General features: G+C 42.0%; 1 protein-coding gene across 1 annotated transcript in view; it reads left to right on the forward strand.

The window, feature by feature from the left end:
* Positions 1–20,995, forward strand: part of LOC138947875 (mucin-4-like) — a gene marked incomplete in the record, with an annotated part of 178,564 nt that overhangs the window by 8,073 nt on the left and 149,496 nt on the right. The window contains 2 exon segments of the mRNA XM_070319444.1: positions 961–2,320; positions 4,676–5,554. Of these exon segments, the coding sequence (XP_070175545.1) occupies positions 2,059–2,320; positions 4,676–5,554 (1,141 nt within the window).

Consider the following 20,995-nt stretch of genomic DNA (forward strand, 5'->3'; position numbering starts at 1 on the left):
GTGTGTGTGTGTGTGTAGTATGTGTGTGTGTGTGTGGTGTGTGTGTGTGGTGTGTGTGTGGTGTGTGTGTGTGTGTGTGTGGTCAGTGTGTGTGTGTGTGTGTGTGTGTGTGTGTGTGTGGTGTGTTTGGATGGTGTGTGGTTTGTGTGTGTGCTGTATCTGTGTCTGTGTTCATATTTCCTATGTTTGAGATCCACTGTGTCTCTTTGTTACCTATGTTTGAGATCCACTGTGTCTCTTTGTTACTTATGTTTGAGATCCACTGTGTCTCTTTGTTACCTATGTCTCTTTGTTACCTATGTTTGAGATCCACTGTGTCTCTTTGTTACCTATGTTTGAGATCCACTGTGTCTCTTTGTTACTTATGTTTGAGATCCACTGTGTCTCTTTGTTACTTATGTTTGAGATCCACTGTGTCTCTTTGTTACCTATGTTTGAGATCCACTGTGTCTCCTTGTTACCTATGTCTCCTTGTTACCTATGTTTGAGATCCACTGTGTCTCTTTGTTACCTATGTTTGAGATCCACTGTGTCTCTTTGTTACCTGTGTCTCTTTGTTACCTATGTTTGAGATCCACTGTGTCTCTTTGTTACCTATGTTTGAGATTCACTGTGTCTCTTTGTTACCTATGTTTGAGATTCACTGTGTCTCTTTGTTACCTATGTTTGAGATCCACTGTGTCTCTTTGTTACCTATGTTTGAGATCCACTGTGTCTCTTTGTTACCTGTGTTTGAGATCCACTGTGTCTCTTTGTTACCTATGTTTGAGATCCACTGTGTCTCTTTGTTACCTATGTTTGAGATCCACTGTGTCTCTTTGTTACCTATGTTTGAGATCCACTGTGTCTCTTTGTTACCTATGTTTGAGATCCACTGTGTCTCTTTGTTACCTGTGTTTGAGATCCACTGTGTCTCTTTGTTACCTATGTTTGAGATCCACAGTGTCTCTTTGTTACCAGGTTGGCCACACCAAGAGCAGTGGGAGAAGCCCCACCAAGACACACGGCAAGGTCGAGTGTCACCATAGCAACAAACGGCAAGGTCGAGTGTGACCATAGCAACACACGGCAAGGTCGAGTGCCACCATACCAACACACGGCAAGGTCGAGTGTCACCATAGCAACACACGGCAAGGTCGAGTGTCACCATAGCAACACACGGCAAGGTCGAGTGCCACCATAGCAACACACAGCAAGTTCGAGTGCCACCATAGCAACACACGGCAAGGTCGAGTGTCACCATAGCAACACACGGCAAGATCGAGTATCACCATAGCAACTGAATGAGTCCAACGTCTGTTCAACAATCCTACATCCTTGTCTAAAAACGATAACCAGCAAAAGCAACATCTACACTCTGAAGTTGAAGCAATCGTGTCACAGGGAGACACTCGCACCTCACAAGCAACAGTTTGACAAGAAGAAAAGACCACACACGATCTACACGTGGCTTCTTAGTCACGGGGAAATCCAGCCTGAAGGAAGAATCAACCGTTTGACAAGAAGAAAAGACTTATAGTTAGAAGAAAAGACCACAAACGATCTACACGTGGCTTTTCAGTTACGGGGAAATCCAGCCCAAAGGAAGAATCAACAGATCAGTTCCTAGGTGTCGCATCATTAACAGTGTTAGCGCTGTGACGTCATAGAGGAGTCGGTTTACCAGTTCACACTGTGACGTCATAGAGGTGGCTCAGTCTAGGGCTGTGGGCAATGTGCCGTCACATAGTTCTTACAATGTCAGCACCGTGACACTTGTGGATTGATCGACACGGTATCTGCATAAATAAATCCCTGCGCCTTGAATATGTGCGCGATATAAATGGCATAAAAATAAAAAAAAATATAACAATAAATCCCTGCGCTTAGAACTGTACCCACGGAATACGCGCGATATAAGCCTCATATTGATTGATTGATTGGTTGTGACGTCAGAACAGTGGATTATTTTACCATGTCAACATTGTGACGTCATAAAAGTGGATTATTGTACGGTGTCATCATTGTGACGTCATAGAAGAGGGTTAAAGTAACAGTCTGGGCAGAGTGGTTAGCAGTATGACGACGTCACGTGACCACAAGCAGAATGTGTGCAGGAAACCTTCCTGTCTCATGGTCGTTGTGGTGCTGGTAATGGCGATATGTTTCACTCGCCACGTCGCCGCTCAAACCAACGCCACCACCACAAGCAGCGGCAACGACAGCTCCACACAACCTCCCGACAACACCACAACAAGCGCCAACAACACCAACGCACCAGACCCTACGACGACTGTAAGCGGGGAGGTGAACACTACGACACGTGTCGACACAGCGGCAGGTGAGTCACCCGACCCTACACCACTATCTGAATCCTATAGGTAATAGTCAGTGTCTGATTCCTATAGGTAATAGTCAGTGTCTGAATCCTATAGGTAATAGTCAGTGTCTGAATCCTATAGGTAATAGTCAGTGTCTGATTCCTATAGGTAATAGTCAGTGTCTGATTCCTATATGTGATAGTCTTTGTCTGATTCCTGTAGGTAATAATCAGTGTCTGAATCCTATGGTTATAGTCAGTGTCTGATTCCTGTAGTTAATCATCAGTGTCTGATTCCTGAAGGTAATAGTCAGTGTCTGAATCCTGTAGGTTATAGTCAGTGTCTGATTCCTATAGGTGATAGTCATGCAGTGTCTGAATCCTATAGAATAAAAATGTTCATGTTCTCCCATAGGTGATATTCAGTGTCTGAATCCTATAGGTAAAATTCTATAGGTTAAAAACGTTCATATTCTCCCATAGAGGATAGTCAGTGTCTGAATCCTATACGTAAAATTATATAGGTTAAAAACGTTCATATTCTCCCATAGATAATAGTCAGTGTCTGAATCCTATAGGTAAAACCCTATATGTTAAAAACGTTCATATTCTCCCATAGATGATAGTCAGTGTCTGAATCCTATAGGTAAAATCCTATAGGTTAAAAACGTTCATATTCTCCCATAGTCAGTACAGTTTCTATGAGGGTTAGTCAATACAGTTTCTATGAGCAATAGTCAATACTGTTTCTATGAACAATAGTTAATACTGTTTCTATGAGCAATAGTCAATACTGTTTTTATGAGGGTTAGTCAATACAGTTTCTATGAGCAATAGTCAATACTGTTTCTATGAACAATAGTTAATACTGTTTCTATGAGCAATAGTCAATACTGTTTCTATGAGTAGTAGTCAATACAGTTTCTATGAGGGTTAGTCAATAATGTTTCTATGAACAATAGTTAATACTGTTACTATGAGCAATAGTCAATACTGTTTCTATGAGTAATAGTCAATACAGTATATATGAGGGTTAGTCAATACTGTTTCTATGAGGGTTAGTCAATACTGTTTCTAGGAACAATAGTTAATACTGTTTCTATGAGCAATAGTCAATACAGTTTCTATGAGGGTTAGTCAATACAGTTTCTATGAACAATAGTTAATACAGTTTCTATGAGGGTTAGTCAATACTGTTTCTATGAGGGTTAGTCAGTACAGTTTCTATGAGGGTTAGTCAATACTGTTTCTATGATGGTTAGTCAGTACAGTTTCTATGAGGGTTAGTCAATACTGTTTCTATGAGGGTTAGTCAATACTGTTTCTATGATGGTTAGTCAGTACAGTTTCTATGAGGGTTAGTCAATACTGTTTCTATGATGGTTAGTCAGTACAGTTTCTATGAGGGTTAGTCAATACTGTTTCTATGAGGGTTAGTCAATACTGTTTCTATGAGGGTTAGTCAGTACAGTTTCTATGAGGGTTAGTCAATACTGTTTCTATGAGGGTTAGTCAATACTGTTTCTATGAGGGTTAGTCAATACAGTTTCTATGAAGGTTAGTCAATACTGTTTCTATGAGGGTTAGTCAATACTGTTTCTATGAGGGTTAGTCAATGCAGTTTCTATGAGGGTTAGTCAATGCAGTTTCTATGAGGGTTAGTCAATGCAGTTTCTATGAGGGTTAGTCAATACAGTTTCTATGAGGGTTAGTCAATACTGTTTCTATGAGGGTTAGTCAATGCAGTTTCTATGAGGGTTAGTCAATGCAGTTTCTATGAGGGTTAGTCAATGCAGTTTCTATGAGGGTTAGTCACTACTGTTTCTATGAGGGTTAGTCAATACTGTTTCTATGAGGGTTAGTCAATACTGTTTCTATGAGGGTTAGTCAATACTGTTTCTATGAGGGTTAGTCAATACAGTTTCTATGAGGGTTAGTCAATGCAGTTTCTATGAGGGTTAGTCAATACTGTTTCTATGAGGGCTAGTCAATACTGTTTCTATGAGGGTTAGTCAATACTGTTTCTATGAGGGTTAGTCAATACAGTTTCTATGAGGGTTAGTCAATGCAGTTTCTATGAGGGTTAGTCAATACAGTTTCTATGAGGGTTAGTCAGTACCGTGGTGGGGGGAGGGATGAGGGTTAGTCAGTACCGTGGTGGGGGGAGGGATGAGGAGGGGGGAAACATTACTCTGCCAGGTACACAGTGGTGTGGTGCACTGTATCCTTTAGACACACAATAGTTGCTTGTGCTTGTAGTGCTACCCTTTTGCTTTCTTTACAACAACAAACTACCCACATATGCAGCGAAACGACCCATCTAACAGTTAAAGCGAGAATATGACGCTAACATAGACACGAATGTGACGTCAACAGAAAACAGCACAGCGTCCAATCAAGTTGAGGCAACTGCAGAGCAAAACAGCACAGACTTAACCCAAAACGGGACAACTGCATCACAAAACAGCACAGACTCAACCCAAAACGGGACGGATTCGATAGGAAGCGGAGATGTATCTGATGGAAATGACACCAGCACTATGGCAGGCAATACCGGAACAGTGGCAGGCAATAACGGAACAGTGGCAGGCAATAACGGAACAGTGGCAGGCAATAACAGAACAGTGGTAGGCAATAACGGAACAGACGTTGAGAATGGCACCGATAGTGCCCTTGGTACCGATCCGAATCAGAACGGAACAGTGGCAGGCAATAACGGAACAGTGGCAGGCAATAACGGAACAGTGGCAGCCAATAACGGAACAGACGTTGAGAATGGCACAGATAGTGCCCTTGGTTCCGATCCGAATCAGAACGGAACAGTGGCAGGCAATAACGGAACAGAAGTGGGAAATGTGACTGATACCGGTAACGGCACTGATGCTGGTAACGGCACTGATACCGTTAACGGCACTGATTCTGGTAACGGCACTGATACTGGTAACGGAACTGATTCTGGTAACGGCACCGATGGTGGTAACGGCACTGATTCTGGTAACGGAACTGATACAGTTAACGGCACTGATACTGGAAACGGCACTGATACAGTTAACGGAACTGATACCGGTAACGGCACTCAAACTGGTACCGGCACTGATACTGGTAACGGAACTGATACTGGTAACAGCACTGATACTGGTAACGGCACAGATGTTGGGTCGTCTACAAATGCTCCAGCTGGGGACGTCACCAACGCCACTAACGGCTCTGACACGGACACGGGATCTGGCACGACCTCTTCAGACGGCGTGACAAGTATAATGAATATTGCTCTTCTTCCCCGCTTGGTGGCAGGCTTTCTTTTCGCTGCTCGCCTTAACTCGCTTCTTGTGATGGTCGTCCCAGCAAAACTCGCCATTTTCTTGCACAATGTACGGTGTTCTGTGTGGACTATATCACATTTCTATAACTGTGTAGACTTTATAATCAGATCTCTATAACTGTATCGACTTTATAATCAGGTCTCTATAACTGTATCGACTTTATAATCCGATCTTTATAACTGTATCGACTATATAATCACATCTCTATAACTGTATCGACTATATAATCAAATCTCTATAACTGTATCGACTTTATAATCAGATCTCTATAACTGTATTGACTTTATACTCAGATCTCTATAACTGAATAGACAATTACACATGTAACATCACTATAACTGTATAGACTATATAACATCTCTTTAACTGTATAGACTATATATATATACTCCTGTAACATCTCTATAACTGTACAGACGATAACACATGTAACATCTCTATAACTGTACAGACTATGTGTATAGACACATGTAACATCTCTATAACTGTATAGACGATACCACTTATAACATCTCTATAATTGTATAGACTATGTGTATAAACACATGTAACATCTCTATAACTGTACAGACTATGTGTATAGACACATGTAACATCTCTATAACTGTATGGACGATAACACTTATAACATCTCTATTATGAGTTATTTCTAATATGCTGACTGTTAGCAAATGATAACAGGCATGTCGAGAAAAAAGATATCAAGCATGAGCCTTTTAGGCGAATGCTGATATCGTTTGTGAGATGACCGAGACTTTCAGTAATTCCTTCGCGTGACGTCTAACCCTCTTACGCCATAATGTGACGTCTTCAAGACATAACCCTGACTTGTCTCCTGGATTACTGCGTCATGATAGATACATTTCAAAGAACAATCACAAGGTTTGGCTCACAATCCCAAAAAGTGTGAGCATTCTGCCATTGACTGTGCGGATAATTACATTTATTTTCGGTTTACCGCAGGAAGCCGAACACAGTGTTGGGGGGAGAGCATCACCGTGTTTGGCCGACTTCCGGTGAGACGACCCGCAGTCAGCCGACTGAAATTTTGTTCGTGAAACCCGATAGCGTCGGATTACTGTGGTTCTCTCGGACAACTACAGTTGGTCGACTGTGTTTCTGGCTTATGAAACTGGCCCCTGGGTCAGCCAATCAGAGTAATAGAATAAGAATAAGAATAAGAATACTTTATTATCTCATAGAGAAATTCAGGCGTGGTTCATAACAATAATACAAACAGGACATTGTTTACATAAGACATATAGCACTATATAACAGGGCAGGTTATAAACACACCTCCCACATACCTCTCTGGCCATTCCTTGCATTGTGCTTACGCATTCAGTCATGAACACATCCAAGTCTCACTTACACATCGCACACATGGACATTCTTATACGCTCAACTTACCCATTCACACATGGACATTCGACCACGCTCCACTTACACATTCTTATACGCTCCACTTACACATTCACACATGGGCATTCTTATATGCTCCACTTACACATTCCCACATGGACATTCGACTACGCCCACTTACACATTCCCACATGGACATCTTTAAAGCACTGCGCTTACATATTCTCGCACACCTACGCGTATAACGGCCTATGGCTAAACATCATTGCAAAAAAAAAAAATCATAGCATACAATATATCACAGAAAATATACGGACGTACATAAAACCAATACATACATGTACATTACTACTGATTGCACTGGCAGAAGAGGGGCTGAGTCGGGTATGTGGATGTGTTTACATGTTGCCAAGGGTCATGGATTTGGGGATGAAGCTGTTTTGCAGCCTGAGTGTCCTAGCTTTGTGCGTGCGAAGTCTACGGCCAGAGGGAAGGAGTTCATAGAGATGGGCAAGGACATGGGACCTATCTCAAGCTATCTGAATACTCCTGACGTGATGAATATTCACAGATCAAATGCGTTTGACACACAACAATCTCACAAGATAAATATAGAATACTACATGGCTTGCTGTGTCGTCCCAGATTTACACGAGTTTTTTTTTTAAATATTGAACTGCGAGCGAAAGCGAGCTGTTCACTATTTGAAAAAGCAACGAGTGTAAATCTGGTACGACACAGCAAGCCATGTAGTATTCTGTTTATCCTACATACTGTACTTACGTGTATTTTACTGAAAATGTCTTGCAGACGAGGCAGCTAAATTGAAGACGCTTGTTTTGAAACCTCGATCTCTTCTAAAGCCTCGTGCAATCTATTACGTCAAAGCAAAGAAACGTCACTCTGAAAGTGTGGCGTGACGTGTTAGTTCTAAAGATTCATCGAGGGTAATTAGCGAGCGCAAGTTTTGTTTCTATAATGACGTTTGTCTCGGTGACTTTGGCATCATAAGCGGTGGAAAAACAAGTCCCTGTCAGACTTGCTTGACATGACCTCATTTACATGATATACACACGTGTGATTTGAACGATTATTACTATCTCGCGGGTGTCTCTCTCACGTATGTAGGATAAACCGCATGTCAGTTCAACATGCGTTTCGGTTGCTTCGCTTTTCTTGTTGAACAGAGAGCGACAGATTTAGAACCGACTCAAGACGGATGGGAAATGACGTGAAGATACATTTGACGTAACGCGAGTGACGCAATTTCACTTGATTTTCCGAACTTAGGTAATTTAGATTTCAAGTGTGCGGGTCGGCATTTCACACTCAGAGGATGGGCGGTACCTTGCTGTTCCGTAAAGCACCCACCGACAAAACTCGCTTATCGGTATTTTTGTAGATAAAGAGAGTATTATGTGACAGCATTTGAAGTGTCATTCTGTAGAATAAATCACGCTGATATTGTTGATTTAAATTTTTTATTTGTTTTGTCAATTTTTAGCTTGATGAACAAAAAGGGTCCCTGCCTGAACGTTATAACATTTAACAGGTCACCTGGAATCCGTCCTGATTGGTCAAAAAGCCATATGGGGCACTGAATTGGTAATAAAACTGCATAGACGATGCCACTTATAACATCTCTATAACTGTATAGACGATACCACTTATAACATCTCTATAACTGTATAGACGATACCACTTATAACATCTCTATAACTGTATAGACGATAACACTTATAACATTTTTATAACTGTATAGACTATAACACTTATAACATCTCTATAACTGTATAGACGATAACACTTATAACATCTCTATAACTGTTTAGACGATAACACTTATAACATTTCTATAACTGTACAGACGATAACATTTAGAACATCTCTATAACTGTACAGACTATGTGTATAGACACATGTAACATCTCTATAACTGTATAGACGATAACACTTATAACATCTCTATAACTGTATAGACGATACCACTTATAACATCTCTATAACTGTATAGACGATAACACTTATAACATCTCTATAACTGTATGGACGATAACACTTATAACATCTCTATAACTGTATTGACCATAACACTTATAACATCTCTATAACTGTACAGACGATACCACTTAGAACACCTCTATAACTGTACAGACCATGTGTAAAGACACATGTAACATCTCTATAACTGTATAGACGATAACACTTATAACATCTCTATAACTGTATAGACGATAACACTTATAACATCTCTATAACTGTATAGACGATAACACTTATAACATCTCTATAACTGTATAGACGATAACACTTATAACATCTCTATAACTGTATTGACCATAACACTTATAACATCTCTATAACCGTACAGACGATACCACTTAGAACACCTCTATAACTGTACAGACCATGTGTAAAGACACATGTAACATCTCTATAACTGTATAGACGATAACACTTATTATCCTACATACGTGAGAGAGACACCCGTGAGATAATAATCGTTCAAATCACACGTGTGTATACCATGTAAATGAGGTCATGTCAAGCAAGTCTGGCAGGGACCTGTTTTTCCACTGCTTATGATGCCAAAGTCACCGAGACAAACGTCATTATAGAAACACAAATTGCGCTCGCTAATTACCCCCGATGAATCTTTAGAACTAACACGTCACGCCACACTTTGGGAGTGACGTTTCTTTGCTTTGACGTAATAGATTGCACGAGGCTTTAGAAGAGATCGAGGTTCTAAAACAAGCGTCTTCAATTTAGCTGCCTCGAATGCAGGACATTTTCAGTAAAATACACGTAAGGACAGTATGTAGGATAAACAGAATACTACATGGCTTGCTGTTCCGTACCAGATTTACACTCGTTGCTTTTTCAAATAGTGAACAGCTCGCTTTCGATCGCAGTTCAATATTTAAAAAAACCAACTCGTGTAAATCTGGTACGACACAGCAAGCCATGTAGTATTCTCTATTAACATCTCTATAACTGTATAGACGATAACACTTATAACATCTCAATAACTATACAGACTATGTGTATAGACACATGTAAATCAGTATAAAGTCAATCGTGATCGTTCATGACGCCGCTCGCTTATTGTTGACCCATCAAACTCCCAATCACGATGTACAGTGTTTTAAAACTCCCAATCACGATGTACAGTGTTTTAAAACTCCCAATCACGATGTACAGTGTTTTAAAACTCCCAATCACGATGTACAGTGTTTTAAAACTCCCAATCACGATGTACAGTGTTTTAAAACTCCCAATCACGATGTACAGTGTTTTAAAACTCCCAATCACGATGTACAGTGTTTTAAAACTCCCAATCACGATGTACAGTGTTTTAAAACTCCCAATCACGATGTACAGTGTTTTGAAACTCCCAATCACGATGTACAGTGTTTTAAAACTCCCAATCACGATGTACAGTGTTTTGAAACTCCCAATCACGATGTACAGTGTTTTAAAACTCCCAATCACGATGTACAGTGTTTTAAAACTCCCAATCACGATGTACAGTGTTTTAAAACTCCCAATCACGATGTACAGTGTTTTAAAACTCCCAATCACGATGTACAGTGTTTTAAAACTCCCAATCACGATGTACAGTGTTTTAAAACTCCCAATCACGATGTACAGTGTTTTAAAACTCCCAATCACGATGTACAGTGTTTTAAAAGCCCCAATCACGATGTACAGTGTTTTAAAAGCCCCAATCACGATGTACAGTGTTTTAAAACTCCCAATCACGATGTACAGTGTTTTATCCTACATACGTGAGAGAGACACCCGTGAGATAATAATCGTTCAAATCACACGTGTGTATATCATGTAAATGAGGTCATGTCAAGCAAGTCTGGCAGGGACCTGTTTTTCCACTGCTTATGATGCCAAAGTCACCGAGACAAACGTCATTATAGAAACAAAACTTGCGCTCGCTAATTACCCTCGATGAATCTTTAGAACTAACACGTCACGCCACACTTTGGGAGTGACGTTTCTTTGCTTTGACGTAATAGATTGCACGAGGCTTTAGAAGAGATCAGGTTCCAAAACAAGCGTCTTCAATTTAGCTGCCTCGACTGCAAGACATTTTCAGTAAAATACACGTAAGTAGGGCCTACAGTATGTAGGATAAACAGAATACTACATGGCTTGCTGTATCGTACCAGATTTACACTCGTTGCTTTTTCAAATAGTGAACAGCTCGCTTTCGCTCGCAGTTCAATATTTAAAAAAACAACTCGTGTAAATCTGGTACGACACAGCAAGCCATGTAGTATTCTCTATTTAAAACTCCCAATCACGATGTACAGTGTTTTAAAACTCCCCATATCATGGGCGGGGCGGGTGGGGGGGGGGGGGGGGGGGGAGGGTGACTGATTGTTGCAAGTGCGCGTGGACTTAGCATGAAGGATGGAACTGCCGGGTGTATCGATCACGCTGTGTGCACAGAGCCGGGTGGGACTGAGCCGGGTGGGACTGGGTCAATCACACCACCCGACTGACGGCCGTTATTGCCCAGTGAATGTATCGACCCCTGCTCTGTGTGCACATTGCGCAATAAAAACCTTTCCGTCCTAATCAGTATCCCCTCTTCGTCTCTCTTTGTTTGCACCACACTTTATCCTTTTTATTCAGTACCAGAAAACTTGCATAACAATGGGCTTTCCGTCTTAATCAGTATCCCCTCTTCGTCTCTCTTTGTTTGCACCACACTTTATCCGTTAACTCCAGTGCACATCAATGAGTTATTCGCTGTTATCATTCTGCGTCTCTCTTTGTTTGCACCACACTTTATCCGTTAACTCCAGTGCACATCAATGAGTTATTCGCTGTTATCATTCTGCGTCTGTCTTTACTTGCAGCATATTTTATACGTGTACTTCAGCCTTAACACTTGCATAACAGTGGGTTTCTCGCCGTGATCAGTATTCGTTCTTTGTCTCTCTTTCCTTGCAGCATACTGTTACCGTTCATTTGAGAGTCTGAACACTTGCACAACAACTGGCTTTCCGTTCATTTGAGAGTCTGAACACTGGCACAGCAACTGGCTTTCCGTTCATTTGAGAGTCTGAACACTGGCACAGCAACTGGCTTTCCGTTCATTTGAGAGTCTGAACACTGGCACAGCAACTGGCTTTCCGTTCATTTGAGAGTCTGAACACTGGCACAGCAACTGGCTTTCCGTTCATTTGAGAGTCTGAACACTGGCACAGCAACTGGCTTTCCGTTCATTTGAGATTCTGAACACTGGCACAGCAGTTGGCTTTCCATTCATTTGAGAGTCTGAACACTGGCACAGCAGCTGGCTTTCCGTTCATTTGAGAGTCTGAACACTGGCACAGCAGCTGGCTTTCCGTTCATTTGAGAGTCTGAACACTGGCACAGCAACTGGCTTTCCGTTCATTTGAGAGTCTGAACACTGGCACAGCAGCTGGCTTTCCGTTCATTTGAGAGTCTGAACACTGGCACAGCAGCTGGCTTTCCGTTCATTTGAGAGTCTGAACACTGGCACAGCAGCTGGCTTTCCGGTCTATTCGGTGTCCTTTCATCCATGTTCATCGTTCGTCTACATCTCCTGTGCATGTAACTCTCTCTTTTATAAATATATCTCTGTTATCATATATATCTTCTGTGCATCTAACTCTCTCTTTATAAATATGTCTCTGTTATCATGTATATCTCCTGTGCATCTAACTCTCTCTTTATAAATATAACTCTGTTATCATATATCTAGCTCTCTCTTCTACTTCTCCTGTGCATCTAACTCTCTCTTTTATAAATATATCTCTGTTATTATATATATCTAGCTTTCTCTTTTATAAATATATCTCTGTTATCATATATATCTAGCTCTCCCTTTTATAAATATATCTCTGTTATCATATATATCTAGCTCTCTCTTTTATAAATATATCTCTGTTATCATATATATATCTAGCTTTCCCTTTTATAAATATATCTCTGTTATCATATATATCTAGCTTTCCCTTTTATAAATATATCTCTGTTATCATATATATCTAGCTCTCCTTTCTATAAATATATCTCTGTTATCATATATCTTTAGCTCTCTCTTTATAAATATATATCTGTTATCATATATATCTAGCTTTCCCTTTTATAAATATATCTCTGTTATCATATATATCTAGCTTTCTCTTTTATAAATATATCTCTGTTATCATATATATCTAGCTTTTCCTTTTATAAATATATCTCTGTTATCATATATATCTAGCTCTCTCTCTTCTATAAATATATCTCTGTTATCATATATATCTAGCTCTCTCTTTATAAATATATATCTGTTATCATATATATCTAGCTCTCTCTTTATAAATATATCTCTGTTATCATATATATCTAGCTCTCTCTTTATAAATATATCTCTGTTATCATATATATCTAGCTCTCTCTTCTGCATTTCTCTTTTACTTCAACACTGAACACAAAGAGTCAAGGATATGTTTACAATGGTATAGCGCAGATGTTAAACAGCATTGGTTTGGACAGAAATATATGTGTATTCGAAGATCTGCCTTTCTTCTGCTTAAATTTGGGTTTATTGGATTTGATCCATATTTGGGTATGACGTCACAGATCCTTGACCAAACCTACCCTCAAAAATGACGTTTTTTGACGACATGTTTACTTTTAACCGTCAAAACGGTGAATAACACTGAGCGATATTTTACATTTTTTACATCAGAGAGTTGGTTTAAAATCGATCTAACAGGACATACCCATTTCGTTTAAATCTGTCGCGCAGTCAGGCTGATCTTGATTGACACTATCCCTATCTTTTTGTGTTCAGTGTATCTTCTATGTCTTGATCTAGCGTGTGAAAGAGAGCAACCGCACGAAATTCTGTTTTTACATTTAGTCAAGTTTTATAGAGGGGGAATCGAGACGAGGGTCGTGGTGTATGTGTGTGTGTGTGTGTGTGTGTGTGTGTGTGTGTGTGTGTGTGTGTGTGTGTGTGTGTGTGTGTGTGTGTGTGTGTGTCTGTCTGTCTGTCTGTGCGTGTGTGTGTGTAGAGCGATTCAGACCAAACTACTGGACCGATCTTTATGAAATTTGACATGAGAGTTCCTGAGAATGATATCCCCGGACAATTTTTTCTTTTTTCCGATAAATACCTTTGATGACGTCATATCCGGCTTTTGTAAAAGTTGAGGCGGCACTGTCACACCCTCATTTTTCAATCAAATTGATTGAAATTTTGGCCAAGCAATCTTCGACGAAGGCCGGACTTCGGTATTGCATTTCAGCTTGGTGGCTTAAAAATTAATTAATGACTTTGGTCATTAAAAATCTGAAAATTGTAAAAGAAAATTGTTTTTATAAAACGATCCAAATTTACGTTCATCTTATTCTTCATCATTTTATGATTCCAAAAACATATAAATATGTTATATTTGGATTAAAAACAAGCTCTGAAAATTAAAAATATAAAAATTATGATCAAAATTAAATTTTTGAAATCAATTTAAAAACACTTTCATCTTATTCCTTGTCGGTTCTTGTTTCCAAAAACATATAGATATGATATGTTTGGATTAAAAACACGCTCAGAAAGTTAAAACGAAGAGAGGTACAGAAAAGCGTGCTATCCTTCTCAGCGCAACTACTACCCCCCGCTCTTCTTGTCAATTTCACTGCCTTTGCCACGAGCGGTGGACTGACGATGCTACGAGTATACGGTCTTGCTGAAAAATGGCATTGCGTTCAGTTTCATTCTGTGAGTTCGACAGCTTGACTAAATGTTGTATTTTCGCCTTACGCCACTTGTTTGATGTTGATTTTGCAGGTTAGCTGCAGGTGATATACAATAAATCAAAACCTACACGGAGCAGCCTCTGACTATTACACGGGACGATGACAAAGACCCTTATTCTTACAATTACAATGGACGTCGTGGAAGAACGCTTTTAAGACTCGGTACACATATAGTGGCACCACCCCTTGCAGAGCTTACACAGTGGCTGGCATGTCACATCTGTCTGCGTGGCGTTACGAACGTTCACAAATTGTTAACGGAAAATCGTTACGACGTCCATTGTCAAGTTCCGTTTGCTCCAAGTAATTGTACAAACACAGAAGAGGGTATTGTCATCGTCCTGTGTATTATGCAGAGGCTGTTCCACACAGTTTTAGATTTCATGCATATCAACTAAAGCTGCCAAGCAAAAACAACATCAAAACTGAACCAGGATTTCTTGCCGTTATTCAAACTTGCGGTTGCTCTCTTTCACACTCTAGACCAGCCTGACTGCGCGGCAGATTTAAACAAAATGGGCATGCCCTTTGGATAAAAGCTATTAAAAAAATCGCTGATGTTACAAAAACTAGAAGTAAAATATTGTACAGTTTTAAGTCTTTCGGATGAGACGAAAAACCGAGGTCCCTTCGTGTACACTACATTGGGGTGTGCACGTTAAAGATCCCACGATTGACAAAAGGGTCTTTCCTGGCAAAATTGTATAGGCATAGATAAAAATGTCCATCAAATACCCGTGGGACTTGGAATAAAGTTAAAAAAAATTCCATCTCACACGGCATTAAGTCTCAGGAAACATGAATACACGCATGCAGGAAAAAAAAAATATGGGTAGCGCCGTATGTATGGCAGCTCGCTTTCCCCGGGGAGAAAGCAGCCCGAATTTCCATGAGGGTAACCTCACTGGACTGTAAATCTTATCCAATCCAATCCAATCCAATCCAATCCAATCCAATCCAAGTCACCGTTTTGAAAGATCAAAGTGAAACATGCCGTCAAAAACCGCCATTTGTTGGGATAGGTGTGCTCAAGGACCTGTGACGTCATACCCAAATATGGCTCAAATCCAATGAACCCATGTTTGAGTAGACGAAAGGCAGATCTTCAAGTACACACATATTTCTAACCAAAACACTATCCCTAACTTGTTGTGTTCAGTGTATCTTCTATGTCTTGATTGAGACTGACAATGGCATTGAATGACAATGACCTCATCAGCAATGGAATGGCACAGGCCAGCCATCCAGAACACACAGTAACAGCTGTCAGTGATGCATGCAGTTCAATGTTATACATGCAATACAAACAATGGTTGCACAGCTGTCACCATTCAGCTTTTTAGTTTTCTTACGGTGTTTCAAATCACAACACGAACCTCAACCTGAACTCTGGCTGTCTGTTCAACGTTAGATTTAAACAGCAGCCCTGCCAGTTAACGTTATCAACGTTCAGCATTGTGGTTAACATTAATTGTACGTTCCTTGTTATGGTGGATTTCTCACAGCCCTGCCAGTCAAAGCTATCAACACTCAACATAGGTTTACATTAATGGTACATTCTTTAATTCTGATAAAAGCGAAGGTGTTGTAAGAAAGCTGTTCAGAATTTCACACGAGAAAAGAACATCCTTCCACTGTGTCACACGACAGTAAGCTATGACTGCTTGCTCTCCTTCCACTGTGTCACACGACAGTAAGCTATGACTGCTTGCTCTCTTTCCACTGTGTCACACGACAGTAAGCTATGACTGCTTGCTCTCTTTCCACTGTGTCACACGACAGTAAGCTATGACTGCTTGCTCTCTTTCCACTCTGTCACACGACAGTAAGCTATGACTGCTTGCTCTCCTTCCACTGTGTCACACGACAGTAAGCTATGACTGCTTGCTCTCCTTCCACTGTGTCACACGACAGTAAGCTATGACTGCTTGCTCTCTTTCCACTCTGTCACACGACAGTAAGCTATGACTGCTTGCTCTCCTTCCACTGTGTCACACGACAGGAAGCTATGACTGCTTGCTCTCTTTCCACTGTGTCACACGACAGTAAGCTATGACTGCTTGCTCTCCTTCCACTGTGTCACACGACAGTAAGCTATGACTGCTTGCTCTCTTTCCACTGTGTCACACGACAGTAAGCTATGACTGCTTGCTCTCCTTCCACTGTGTCACACGACAGTAAGCTATGACTGCTTGCTCTCTTTCCACTGTGTCACACGACAGTAAGCTATGACTGCTTGCTCTCTTTCCACTGTGTCACACGACAGTAAGCTATGACTGCTTGCTCTCTTTCCACTGTGTCACACGACAGTAAGCTATGACTGCTTGCTCTCTTTCCACTGTGTCACACGACAGTAAGCTATGACTGCTTGCTCTCTTTCCACTGTGTCACACGACAGTAAGCTATGACTGCTTGCTCTCCTTCCACTGTGTCACACGACAGTAAGCTATGACTGCTTGCTCTCTTTCCACTGTGTCACACGACAGTAAGCTATGACTGCTTGCTCTCTTTCCACTGTGTCACACGACAGTAAGCTATGACTGCTTGCTCTCTTTCCACTGTGTCACACGACAGTAAGCTATGACTGCTTGCTCTCTTTCCACTGTGTCACACGACAGTAAGCTATGACTGCTTGCTCTCCTTCCACTGTGTCACACGACAGTAAGCTATGACTGCTTGCTCTCCTTCCACTGTGTCACACGACAGTAAGCTATGACTGCTTGCTCTCTTTCCACTGTGTCACACGACAGTAAGCTATGACTGCTTGCTCTCTTTCCACTGTGTCACACGACAGTAAGCTATGACTGCTTGCTCTCTTTCCACTGTGTCACACGACAGTAAGCTATGACTGCTTGCTCTCTTTCCACTGTGTCACACGACAGTAAGCTATGACTGCTTGCTCTCCTTCCACTGTGTCACACGACAGTAAGCTATGACTGCTTGCTCTCTTTCCACTGTGTCACACGACAGTAAGCTATGACTGCTTGCTCTCCTTCCACTGTGTCACACGACAGAAAGCTATGACTGCTTGCTCTCCTTCCACTGTGTCACACGACAGAAAGCTATGACTGCTTGCTCTCCTTCCACTGTGTCACACGACAGTAAGCTATGACTGCTTGCTCTCTTTCCACTGTGTCACACGACAGTAAGCTATGACTGCTTGCTCTCTTTCCACTGTGTCACACGACAGTAAGCTATGACTGCTTGCTCTCTTTCCACTGTGTCACACGACAGTAAGCTATGACTGCTTGCTCTCTTTCCACTGTGTCACACGACAGTAAGCTATGACTGCTTGCTCTCTTTCCACTGTGTCACACGACAGTAAGCTATGACTGCTTGCTCTCTTTCCACTGTGTCACACGACAGTAAGCTATGACTGCTTGCTCTCTTTCCACTGTGTCACACGACAGTAAGCTATGACTGCTTGCTCTCCTTCCACTGTGTCACACGACAGTAAGCTATGACTGCTTGCTCTCTTTCCACTGTGTCACACGACAGTAAGCTATGACTGCTTGCTCTCTTTCCACTGTGTCACACGACAGTAAGCTATGACTGCTTGCTCTCTTTCCACTGTGTCACACGACAGTAAGCTATGACTGCTTGCTCTCCTTCCACTGTGTCACACGACAGTAAGCTATGACTGCTTGCTCTCTTTCCACTGTGTCACACGACAGTAAGCTATGACTGCTTGCTCTCTTTCCACTGTGTCACACGACAGTAAGCTATGACTGCTTGCTCTCCTTCCACTGTGTCACACGACAGTAAGCTATGACTGCTTGCTCTCTTTCCACTGTGTCACACGACAGTAAGCTATGACTGCTTGCTCTCTTTCCACTGTGTCACACGACAGTAAGCTATGACTGCTTGCTCTCCTTCCACTGTGTCACACGACAGTAAGCTATGACTGCTTGCTCTCTTTCCACTGTGTCACACGACAGTAAGCTATGACTGCTTGCTCTCCTTCCACTGTGTCACACGACAGTAAGCTATGACTGCTTGCTCTCTTTCCACTGTGTCACACGACAGTAAGCTATGACTGCTTGCTCTCCTTCCACTGTGTCACACGACAGTAAGCTATGACTGCTTGCTCTCTTTCCACTGTGTCACACGACAGTAAGCTATGACTGCTTGCTCTCTTTCCACTGTGTCACACGACAGTAAGCTATGACTGCTTGCTCTCCTTCCACTGTGTCACACGACAGAAAGCTATGACTGCTTGCTCTCTTTCCACTGTGTCACACGACAGAAAGCTATGACTGCTTGCTCTCTTTCCACTGTGTCACACGACAGTAAGCTATGACTGCTTGCTCTCTTTCCACTGTGTCACACGACAGTAAGCTATGACTGCTTGCTCTCTTTCCACTCTGTCACACGACAGTAAGCTATGACTGCTTGCTCTCTTTCCACTGTGTCACACGACAGTAAGCTATGACTGCTTGCTCTCTTTCCACTGTGTCACACGACAGTAAGCTATGACTGCTTGCTCTCCTTCCACTGTGTCACACGACAGTAAGCTATGACTGCTTGCTCTCTTTCCACTGTGTCACACGACAGAAAGCTATGACTGCTTGCTCTCTTTCCACTGTGTCACACGACAGTAAGCTATGACTGCTTGCTCTCTTTCCACTGTGTCACACGACAGTAAGCTATGACTGCTTGCTCTCTTTCCACTGTGTCACACGACAGTAAGCTATGACTGCTTGCTCTCCTTCCACTGTGTCACACGACAGTAAGCTATGACTGCTTGCTCTCTTTCCACTGTGTCACACGACAGTAAGCTATGACTGCTTGCTCTCCTTCCACTGTGTCACACGACAGTAAGCTATGACTGCTTGCTCTCCTTCCACTGTGTCACACGACAGAAAGCTATGACTGCTTGCTCTCTTTCCACTGTGTCACACGACAGTAAGCTATGACTGCTTGCTCTCCTTCCACTGTGTCACACGACAGTAAGCTATGACTGCTTGCTCTCCTTCCACTGTGTCACACGACAGTAAGCTATGACTGCTTGCTCTCCTTCCACTGTGTCACACGACAGTAAGCTATGACTGCTTGCTCTCTTTCCACTGTGTCACACGACAGTAAGCTATGACTGCTTGCTCTCCTTCCACTGTGTCACACGACAGTAAGCTATGACTGCTTGCTCTCCTTCCACTGTGTCACACGACAGTAAGCTATGACTGCTTGCTCTCTTTCCACTGTGTCACACGACAGTAAGCTATGACTGCTTGCTCTCTTTCCACTGTGTCACACGACAGTAAGCTATGACTGCTTGCTCTCCTTCCACTGTGTCACACGACAGTAAGCTATGACTGCTTGCTCTCTTTCCACTGTGTCACACGACAGTAAGCTATGACTGCTTGCTCTCTTTCCACTGTGTCACACGACAGTAAGCTATGACTGCTTGCTCTCCTTCCACTGTGTCACACGACAGTAAGCTATGACTGCTTGCTCTCTTTCCACTGTGTCACACGACAGTAAGCTATGACTGCTTGCTCTCCTTCCACTGTGTCACACGACAGGAAGCTATGACTGCTTGCTCTCCTTCCACTGTGTCACACGACAGTAAGCTATGACTGCTTGCTCTCTTTCCACTGTGTCACACGACAGTAAGCTATGACTGCTTGCTCTCTTTCCACTGTGTCACACGACAGTAAGCTATGACTGCTTGCTCTCTTTCCACTGTGTCACACGACAGAAAGCTATGACTGCTTGCTCTCTTTCCACTGTGTCACACGACAGTAAGCTATGACTGCTTGCTCTCTTTCCACTGTGTCACACGACAGTAAGCTATGACTGCTTGCTCTCTTTCCACTGTGTCACACGACAGAAAGCTATGACTGCTTGCTCTCTTTCCACTGTGTCACACGACAGTAAGCTATGACTGCTTGCTCTCTTTCCACTGTGTCACACGACAGTAAGCTATGACTGCTTGCTCTCTTTCCACTGTGTCACACGACAGAAAGCTATGACTGCTTGCTCTCTTTCCACTGTGTCACACGACAGTAAGCTATGACTGCTTGCTCTCTTTCCACTGTGTCACACGACAGTAAGCTATGACTGCTTGCTCTCCTTCCACTGTGTCACACGACAGTAAGCTATGACTGCTTGCTCTCTTTCCACTGTGTCACACGACAGTAAGCTATGACTGCTTGCTCTCTTTCCACTGTGTCACACGACAGTAAGCTATGACTGCTTGCTCTCCTTCCAC

This window comes from Littorina saxatilis, linkage group LG14 (assembly GCF_037325665.1).
Source record: "Littorina saxatilis isolate snail1 linkage group LG14, US_GU_Lsax_2.0, whole genome shotgun sequence".
In the NCBI taxonomy this organism is placed as follows: Eukaryota; Metazoa; Mollusca; class Gastropoda; order Littorinimorpha; family Littorinidae; genus Littorina; species Littorina saxatilis.